The 10,913-nt window shown below is 39.3% G+C and overlaps 1 protein-coding gene and 1 pseudogene across 2 annotated transcripts in view; both read right to left on the reverse strand.

Annotated features, from left to right (window-relative positions):
- DPY19L4 (dpy-19 like 4) overlaps positions 1-10,913 on the reverse strand; it is a 73,962-nt gene that overhangs the window by 12,060 nt on the left and 50,989 nt on the right. For both annotated transcript variants that reach the window (XM_032248827.1, XM_032248836.1), the window contains 3 exons: positions 4,077-4,197; positions 1,174-1,230; positions 391-473 (listed from right to left, as the gene is read on the reverse strand). In XM_032248827.1, coding sequence (XP_032104718.1) covers positions 391-473; positions 1,174-1,230; positions 4,077-4,197 — 261 coding nt within the window. The remainder of the gene's footprint in view (positions 1-390; positions 474-1,173; positions 1,231-4,076; positions 4,198-10,913) is intronic.
- Positions 5,806-9,646, reverse strand: LOC116530672 (annotated as a pseudogene).

Raw genomic sequence — 10,913 nt, forward strand, 5'->3', positions numbered from 1 at the left:
ATGCCCAGCTAATGTTTTGTGTTTTTAGTAGAGATGGGGTTTCACCATGTTGACCAGGATGGTCTCGATCTCTTGACCTCGTGATCCACCCGCCTCGGCCTCCCAAAGTGCTGGGATTACAGGCTTGAGCCACCGCGCCTGGCAGGTGACAATGGGAGTTTCAAATCTCATATTGACCAATTCTATATTTTCAAGTCCGTGGAGATGAGCAGAAAATTAGAATCGCAAAGTCCAACCAAAACCTAAATATCCCAAAAACTCCTGAGTTTTATGAGAAAAATTTGGTATTAATTTATTATTAAAGTATTAATTTATTATTTCCCCTGATTTCAGTAGATAGCATGCAGTGATTAACGGCTTAACAATAGTCTTGGACACTTCAATACTTACTTTATCCAGGTCATAAGTTCCACTGTGTCTGGGTCATAAAATTCCTGTAGTTCCATTAATTCTGTCATTAATCTTGGAAAAAACTAAAATGAAAAAAAAAAATCCCCAAAAGGTGTATGTAAGTAATTAGAAAGTTTAAAACTGTTCCACAGTATTTCAAAAGACTAACAGACTAACTTAAGGCAAATGATATTACAAAATTGTTCACATGGAAAAAATGTCATGATGGATCTCTTTGCTTTCCTTCAACAGCCTGCTTATTTTTCTCAATCCAAATCATCTATTTTATGGTTAATTCACTGTTTTGACTAAATGAATAATTTTATCCTTACCAAACAATGATAAATTGATCATCAGTTGTATCTTTCAGGCACACACATACTAAATAAATAAATACATACATACATACATACATACATACATTTTCAGGTCCAATAATTTGCAGAATTTATATCATTTTACAGATGATAAAGTTTTAGTTACTAAAACTTTACCAATACCAAAATATTAACTCCTATTTACTCAGCAATTTCCTTTGCCAATTATAGATTGAATTAACACTAGCATTAGACTACAGAAAATTGCATCAGGTGGCATTCTAGAAATGTTTTACCTCTTCTACAATGTTCCCAATGACAAAAGAATTAAGCATGACTAAGAATATTACATTTTATTTTGTTAGGATAGTGCCTCAACATGTTTTCTACCCACACATATAAATTTATCACTACCTTTGTAGATAATATAAATTTTGTTAATATAAAAGTCTAACTTTTTTTTTACCTCTTTCCATAAGCTGAGACCTATTATAGTGGGCACAGCCATGCTCAGAATAAGAGCCTAAAATATTAAAGCAAAAAGGATTACAGATAAATACATGTCAGAATACACACTGACTCTATGACCAATCATATATCTCTATAGTTATACAAATTTCAAAGAAACTGAAGTGAACATAGAACCTAGTTCACAGAATGAGATGGGTGAAAACTAAAGAGTTCCAAAGATATTAAGTTGGAAGTAAAGTGAGACATAAACATTACTATAAAAATTTAAGGCAGAACATTAAAAAGGTAATGCTCATAATATTTCAACTAGCAAGTCAATATTTGAAAAATTTGCCAGAAATTTATCTTATACAGATCTTACAAAGGATAGCACATTACCACATGAAAAGCTAACAACAAAAAAGACAATGAATTAACACAAGAAAAATAGCTAATATATATCAGTACACTAGTCTTTTAAAATAAGAATGCAGCCGGGCGCGGTGGCTCAAGCCTGTAATCCCAGCACTTAGGGAGGCCGAGGCGGGTGGATCACGAGGTCAAGAGATCAAAACCGTCCTGGTCAACATGGTGAAACCCCGTCTCTACTAAAAATACAAAACATTAGCTGGGCATGGTGGCGTGTGCCTGTAATCCCAGCTACTCAGGAGGCTGAGGCAGGAGAATTGCCTGAACCCAGGAGGCGGAGGTTGCGGTGAGCCGAGATCGCGCCATTGCACTCCAGCCTGGGTAACAAGAGCGAAACTCCGTCTCAAAAAAAAAAATAAAATAAAATAAGAATGCATAAATTCTCCTTGAAATCAGATTGGCAAAACACAACATGACTATATTAAAGATAATGTATCATATTCCTGCCATAATAAAACCTGTTCTTCCTATTGTCCCAGGTCTTTTAGTGACCCTATGATCCACAGTCATACCAACCAGAAACCTAGGAAACATCCAAGGTATCTCCCTCTTCCTCATTTGCCCATACTTAATCAATCAGTGAGACTTACTGATATTCTAACTACTTTTATTCATTCCAATCTGGCACAGTATTAATCGAATAGGCTTTGCAGTCAGAAAAACCTGGGTGTGGCTAGGTGTGGTTGTTCACACCTATAATCCCAGGATTTAAGGGACCAGGGTGGGAGGATTGCTTGACTCCAGAGACCAGATTGGGCAATATAGTAAGACCCTGTCTCTAAAAAAAAAAAAAATTATTAAAACAAAATTAAATTAGACATGGTGGCATGTGCCTGAAGTCCCAACTACTTGGGAGGATGTGGCAGGAGGATTGCTTAAGGCCAGTTGTTTAAGTCTGCAGTGAACCATGACTGTGCCACTGCACTCCAGCCTGGGAGAAACAGTGAGACTCTGTCTCAAAAAAAAGAGAAAAGAAAATCCTGGGCATGAATCCTGGTTTCCATACTTATAAATTCGATAATCTCAAGCAAGTTGTTTAACCAATTAAAGCCTTGGTTTCTTTTTATAAAACAGAGAAAATCTAGGATTGAATAGCATGTGAAATGCTTCAAACAGTACCTGACATAGTGAGCATTCAATAAATTGAAGCTTCAATTACTTCTATACACTCTGGCCTCCTCTGTGACTGAAGTCTGTTTCCGGTAGGACTATCCTTCACAGAATTGTAAGAGTGGGCAAATAAAAAGTGAAAGTCTGACTCTCTCACTTTCCATGAGGCATACACGTCCCAATGCCTTCCCCTTGCCGACAGCATGAGAGGCAGCTCTGCAGCACGACCCTCAGGACCTCCATGGCCTCACCTTCCTTCACTTCTCCAGTCTCATTTCTTGACCACCCCTACCTACCTCACACTTCATGCGCCAAGAAAACGAAATATATTGTGCTTTTGTCCCCCAGTCCCTTTGATTACATCATATTCTTTGCCTACCTCTGTGGCTATTCCTGCTACCATGAATACCCTTTCTTTCACCTTTATTTGCCTAATAACAAAATATGTTTTCAATCTCAGATTGGAAAGCCTTATTTGAATCCCCCCAACAACAAGAACAAAAAGAATTAAGTAGCCCTTCTCTATGTTCTAATAGTACCCTATGAAAACTTCTTTTTGTTTTTTAGGAGACAGGACAGGAACAGAAGGAAGAGCAGGCAAGCTGGAGAAAGTGGAAGGGAAGGGAGCAGCAGAGAGAGGGCCAAATTCTTATGATCTGTTTTTACGCCCAGAGATTATAATCCACTTGATGAAATTAACTATGCTATTATTATCTTTGTATTCCAAACACCTAGCAGGCAGAATGTTCCATTCACATAGAAAATATACCATAGTTCTAAATCAAACCAAGAAAGATATTATAAAAATTAATTCTTGACGGTCTCCCACATTACTGATTCACTTATATTTTTACCTTCGTTAAGTTGTATGCATTGAAATGCATTACTTTGATAATCATAATTTTTTTTTTTTTTTTTTGAGACAGAGCCTTGCTCTGTTGCCCAGGCTGGATTGTAGTGGTATGATTTCAGCTCACTGCAACCTCCGACTCTTGGGTTCAAGTGATTCTTGATTCTCAGCCTCTTGCGTAGCTGGGACTATAGGCATGCACCACTACACCCAGCTATTTTTTTTTTTTTTTTATATTTTAAGTAGAGACAGGGTTTTACCATGTTGGCCGGGCTGGTCTCAAACTCCTGGCCTCAAGTGATCCACCCACTTCTGCCTCCCAAAGTGCTGGGATTACAGGCGTGAGCCACTGCGCCCCACCCAGAAATTGTTTTTAAAAATGTTTTACACGGGATCAATTTTTCCTCCTGTAAGTCATAATGTAATTTATTCATGTTTTTTAATAGTTTTCAACGTAGTTTTCATTTATTAGCATTTGATTTTATATAATTAGAAGAGAAACAAATAATTAACACAAAATAATAACTCACCAACAATATTGGGTGTACAGTTCTTAATCGAAGCCACTTGAAAAGTGTCATCCAAAGTTCAGGAGAACATACACCAAATGCTGCTAACATGCACACATAAGGAATCCAGATGTACTTCAAGCTAGAAAACACAAAAGGAGTCATCCTGTGAATATCATTATGATCTAATTTTTCTTCTGTGAGCTCTTTCCTACTACCCACAAAAATACCAAAATGTTAAGCAACAGTAAAAAAGCTTAGCCTCTGATTTTCAGTAACAGATTGTTATCCAGTTTTTTTAAAAATCAAGGAGACTTGGGTACAAATGAGGATAAAATAAAAGCATTAATACTGATGAGGATGCAGCAAAATTGTATTCTTGGAAAGAGTATAAGCTATTAGAGCATTTCAGAAGGCAATTTGGTGGACTGGGAATGCCTGTAATCCTAACACTTTGGGAGGCTGAGGCAGGTAGATCACTTGCAGCCAGGCGTTTGGGACCAGCTGGGCAATACAGTGAAACCAAAACTACAAAAATTAGCCAGGCATAGTGACACATGCCTGTGATCCCAGCTACTTGGGAGGCTGAGGCAGGAGGATCACCTAAGCCTGGGAGGCAGAAGTTGCAGTGAGCCGAGATCGCACCACTGTATTCCAGGGCTTGGGCGACAGAGCAAGACTCTCTCTTAAAAACACCCAAAAAACTCTAAGATAGGCAATGCCATTTCGAGTAATGTAGCCTATAAATATATTAGCATAGGAGTATAAAGGTGTATACACAATTTTTTTTTTTTTTTTTTCTGAAGCAGAGTCTTGCTGTCACCCAGGCTAGAATATAGCAGCGTGATCTTGGCTCACTGCAACCTCAACTCCCAGGGTCAAGCGATTCTCCTGCCTCAGCCTCCCAAGTAGCTAGGATTACAGGCGCATGCCATCATGCCAGCTAATATCTGTATTTTTAGTAGAGACGGGGTTTCACCATGTTGGCCAGGTTGGTTGCAAACTCCTGACCTCAAGTGATTCACCCACCGCAGCCTCCCAAAGTGCTGGGATTACAGGCATGGGCCACCATGCCTGGCCACACACAAGGGTTTTAACTACAGCACTTTGTTTTAATAGCAAGAAAATAAAAAAACAAAACAAAACAAAAAAAAAAACGTGTTCTTCAATAGGTATTGATTACATAATTATTGAAAAACGAAAAAGCAAAATGCAAAACTTCATCTACAGTGTTACCCTAATTTTTGCTTTTTATTTTTTTAAATGTATATATATGGCACAAGGAAAAATAACACCTGAGGCTGGGTGCAGTGGCTCATGCCTGTAATCTCAGCACTTTGGGAGGCTAAGACGGGCAGATCACTTGAGGTCAGGAGTTTGAGACCAGCCTGGCCAATAAGGTGAAACCCTGTCTACACTAAAAATACAAAAATTTGGCTGGTGTGGTGGCTCTCGCCTGTAAACCCAGCACTTTGGGAGGCCGAGGTGGGTGGATCACCTGAGGTCAGGAGTTTGAGACCGGCCTGGCCAACATGGCAAAACCCCATCTCTATTAAAAATACAAAAAAATTAGCTGGTTGTGGTGGTGCATGCCAGTAATCCCAGTCACTCGGGAGAGGCTAAGCCAGGGGAATCTCTTGAACCCAGGAAGTGGAGGTTGCAGTGAGCTGAGAACATGACACTGCACTTCAGCCTGGGCAACAGAGTGTGACTCCATCTCAAACAAACAATAAAACAAAACACAAAATATGGAAAGATGCTGCTAACAGTAGGGATCTCTGAGGAGTGGAAAGGTAGAATGGAGCAATTTTAATTTTTTACTTCTATTTCTCTATTATTAGGGATTGTTATACTCTGCATATAGTATTTTTAAGATTTTTTTAAAATAGAAATTTAAAAATTGAGCTTTTAAATTAAAAAGATTAGAAATCCAGGTGTACAGAAAAAATTAACTTGTATTATTAGAAGAAAATACATCACTTTATGTTGTAGATTATAAAGAAAACAAAAGGAGCCCATCTCCGTAGGGGATGCTAACTGCTAAAAACGGAAAAGAAAGAGTTTAGAAAAATTAACAGATATCAGTGCTTAGTACAGATTATCAAGTAAAAATAACATTTCAAGGGACAACTTTTGTAATGAATACTAAGGAGAACAACCAGACTCTTTCATGATATATTCCCTGGTGCCAAACTTAGAAGAGACTGTAAGAATCTGGGGCCAGAGTATAAATGTAAACCACTGTGGTTTTATAAAACAGCAAAGGATCCAAGTTTGCCTGGGTGGGAGCCTTGGGCCATGTGGTATCAGTTCAACCTCTGAAGGGCTGAAGACTAAGGTCAGCCACACAGGTGGTCAATCATGTATATATGCCTCAGCCCCAATACAAACCCTAAACACAAAGCAGGTGAATTTCCCTGATAGACAGTACTCCATGTGTACTGTCACACATCGTTCCTGAGAGAAAATCAGGCATTTGCACGATTCCACTGGGAGAGAAAAATGGTAGTTCTGTGCTTTGGTATCTCCTGGACCTTGTCCTATGGGCCTCTTTCCTCTGCTAATTTTAATACGTATCCTTTCACTGTAACAAACTGTAACTTGACTATAATAACTTTTCTTCCCGCCCCCCCCCGCAAAATAAGACTTTTTATTTGCCACTATTCTAAGTCTGAACTTTTAACAGATTCTTGGACTGGTGGTTCATACCCACAACTCGTTCAACTTTAGCACCTGTCTCGTCCCCAGTGGCTTTTCCAGAACTACTGCCTTCACCATGAAGTTCCATGAGTTTTCCCAATTCAAACTTGGGCTTCTTCAGCATTTTTACTTTTCTTTTTTTTTTTTTTCCCCTTTATTTATTTTATTGCATTTTAAGTTTTGGGGTACATGTGAAGAACATGCAAAATTGTTGCATAGGAACACACATGGCAGTGTGATTTGCTGCCTTCTTCCCCATCACCTACATCTGACATTTCTCCCCTTGCTATCTCTCCCCAGCTTCCCACCCCCCACCCTCCCTCCCCTATTTCCCCACAACTGACCCCAGTGTGTAGTGCTCCCCTCCCTGTGTCCATGTGTTCTCATTGTTCAACACCCGCCTATGAGTGAGAACATGCGGTGTTTGATCTTCTGCTCTTCTGTCAGTTTGCTGAGAATGATGGTTTCCAGGTTCATCCATGTCCCTACAAAGGACCCAAACTCATCGTTTTTGATGGCTGCATAATATTCCATGGTATATATGTGCCACATTTTCCCTATCCAGTCTATCGTCGATGGGCATTTGGGTTGGTTCCAGGTCTTTGCTATTGTAAACAGTGCTGCAATGAACATTCGTGTGCACGTGTCCTTATAGTAGAACGATTTGTAATCCTTTGGATATATACCCAGTAATGGGATTGCTGGGTCAAATGGAATTTCTATTTCTATGTCCTTGAGGAATCGCCACACTGTCTTCCACAATGGTTGCACTAATTTACACTCCCACCAACAGTGTAAAAGTGTTCCTATTTCTCCACATCCTCTCCAGCATCTGTTGTCTCCAGATTTTTTAATGATCGCCATTCTAACTGGCGTGAGATGGTATCTCAGTGTAGTTTTGATTTGCATTTCTCTGATGACCAGTGATGATGAGCATTTTTTCATATGTTTGTTGGCCTCACGTATGTCTTCTTTTGTAAAGTATCTGTTCATATCCTTTGCCCACTTTTGAATGGGCTTGTTAGTTTTTTTCTTGTAAATCTGTTTTAGTTCTTTGTAAATTTTGGATATCAGCCCTTTGTCAGATGGGTAAACTGCAAAAATTTTTTCCCAATCTGTTCCATTCACAATTGCCACAAAGAGAATAAAATACCTAGGAATACAACTAACAAGGAATGTAAAGGACCTCTTCAAGGAGAACTACAAGCCACTGCTCAACGAAATAAGAGAGGACACAAACAGATGGAGAAACATTCCATGTTCATGGTTAGGAAGAATCAATATCGTGAAAATGGCCATACTGCCCAAAGTAATTTACAGATTCAATGCTATCCCCATCAAGCTACCAATGACCTTCTTCGCAGAACTGGAAAAAACCACCTTAAACTTCATATGGAACCAAAAGAGAGCCCGCATAGCCAAGTCAATTCTAAGCAAAAAGAACAAAGCGGGGGGCATCACACGACCAGACTTCAAACTATACTACAAGGCTACAGTAATCAAAACAGCATGGTACTGGTACCAAAACAGAGATATAGACCAATGGAACAGAACAGAGGTCTCGGAAGCAACACAACATATCTACAACCATCTGATCTTTGACAAACCAGTCAAAAACAAGCAATGGGGAAAGGATTCCCTGTTCAATAAATGGTGTTGGGAAAGCTGGCTAGCCATGTGCAGAAAGCAGAAACTGGACCCCTTCCTGACACCTTACACTAAAATTAACTCCAGATGGATTAAAGACTTAAACATAAGACCTAACACCATAAAAACCCTAGAAGAAAATCTAGGCAAAATCATTCAGGACATAAGTGTAGGCAAGGACTTCATGACCAAAACACCAAAAGCATTGACAACAAAAGCCAGAATAGACAAATGGGACCTAATCAAACTCCACAGCTTCTGCACAGCAAAAAAAGAAACAATCATTAGAGCATTTTTACTTTTCTAACGAAGACATCACGGAAAGGATAAATAGGTTGGCAAGCCTTTTCTATGTCTTTTCCAATGCTGTCTGGAATCAGTTTATTGACCACTTCTTTCAAGTCATTTGTCTGCACCTCTCGGGTCATGATTTCCACCATCTTCTTCCAGATTTGGCGGACCTGTTGGTGCTGAGCATAAGAGGTCTTCCCTATCTGATTGTTGCGTTTTTTAGTAAAACCAACACAGTTCTAGACGAAGTAAGTAACCATTGGTAGTCTTGACACCAACATGAGCTTCAATCATTGTCTGCCATTTTTTGACCATGGAACACAGTTTGTCACGGGTAAGATCCATACCATGGAAGTTAGGCAGTTTTTGCCCTGAACATCTTCAGTAATCAGCTTGAATTTCCTAAATGCAACTTCATCATTCTGCAAATCAGAAAGACTAACTTCAAACACTCGACCCTTGAGGCCATCAGATGCAATTTTGGTTCCTTGGGTCCTGGTGACTAGCGTCTTTCCAGTATTTCTTATATTGAATATAGTGGGTGCTTTCACATCATACCAATCTTTCTTAGAAACTGGATCAACCACTTTGTTCTTTGCTCCCTTTTTGCCGCCTTTTGTAAGGCGCTTGTTCTTCCCAACTGCCATGGTGCTGCTCAGAGAGCCAAAAGGCGACTATAATAACTTTTCTAAATTCTGTGAGTCCTTGTTAGTTATTGAGCCTGAAGGTGGTTTGGGGACTCCTAAATTTGCAGTTGGTGACAGAAGGATGGTCTCAGGAATTTCTGAAAACTGCATTTACCCACCTAGGCTGTGTGCTTCTGAGGAAGGGGGATCCTATCATATATATTTTTATATCTCCCACTATTACTAAAAGAGTATGAAGAAACTAGGCTGGGTGTGGTGGCTCATGCCTGTAATCCCAGCACTTTGGGAGGCTGAGGCAGGTGGATCACGAGGTCAGGAGTTCAAGACCAGCCTGGCCAATATGGTAAAACCTCATTTCTACTAAAAAATACAAAAATTAGCTGGGCATGGTAGCATGTGCCTGTAGTCCCAGCTACTTGGGAGGCTGAAGCAGGAGAATTGTTGGGACCTGGGAGGCGGAGGTTGCAGTGACACGAGATCACACTAATGTACTCCAGCCTGGTGACAGAGTGAGCCTCCATCTCAAAAAGAAAAAAATCAAAAAAGTATATGAAAAAACTAAAACCTTCTGTTGAGTGGATGCATTTTAATAAAGTTTATTAACAAGAGGGCATGATTTTCTATAGAAGCAGGAACAAAGGAAGTTTAAAAACTAAAGACTTAAAAATAGTGCAAGATATGTTTCAAGGATTAAAACTCCCTAAACAATTATTACACAACTTATCATTTGCCATTGAAAGACAATAAAAGAAATGAAGTAAATAAAAGGATAAAAGGGAAAACTCCAAAGTCCTCAACAAAGCCTACCGCATGCTCACTGTGCTTCAGCCACACTGAGCTCCTCTTCCTTCCACCAACAATGCACCATGATCCTTCCTGCCCAGGCCTGGGCATAAGCTGTTCCCTCTACCTGCAGTCCTCTTGCCTCTTTTTTTACCTCGTCCACTCCTACTTACCCTTCAGGTCCCAGGTACTTTTTCCTTAGAGAACCTTTCTGACCTCTTTAAGTCAAATTCTGTTTTCTGTGTTCTCACAGCACCATGTACCTCTCCTTCACTTACCAAAGTTGTAATTTTATTTTTGTATGATTAACATCTGTCACCTCCATTAGGCCATAAGTTAAATAAGGTTAGAGGCTGTGTGTTCTACTATTGCTTACCAAGGTACCTTCAGCACCTAGCGTAATACCTAGAACTTGGAATACATTCAATGGTTTTTTTAAATATATTTTTTTATTTTTTTAAGACAGGGTTTCACCATGTTGGTCAGGCTGGTCTTGAACTCCCGACCTCAGGTGATCTGCCCGCCTTGGCCTCCAAAGTGCTTGGATTACAGGCGTAAGCCACCGTGCCCGGCCAATAGTTTTTTTAACAAATGAATGAAGAAGTAAATGTCAGTTCATTGTACTATAAACACCTTGTAAACTCCAGATAAATTAAGAAAGTTTATAAGTATATAGGTTTTTGAGTTTTTATAAAGTTTTATAAATATATTCTTGGATTTATCTACTTATTACTATTAAAAAGGACAATCTTCATTTTCTTTTGGCCTTTTTTTTTTTTTTTTTTTTTTT

Source organism: Sapajus apella, unplaced genomic scaffold (genome assembly GCF_009761245.1).
Source record: "Sapajus apella isolate SASKATOON/1434 unplaced genomic scaffold, GSC_monkey_1.0 scaffold3, whole genome shotgun sequence".
NCBI classification, from domain to species: Eukaryota; Metazoa; Chordata; class Mammalia; order Primates; family Cebidae; genus Sapajus; species Sapajus apella.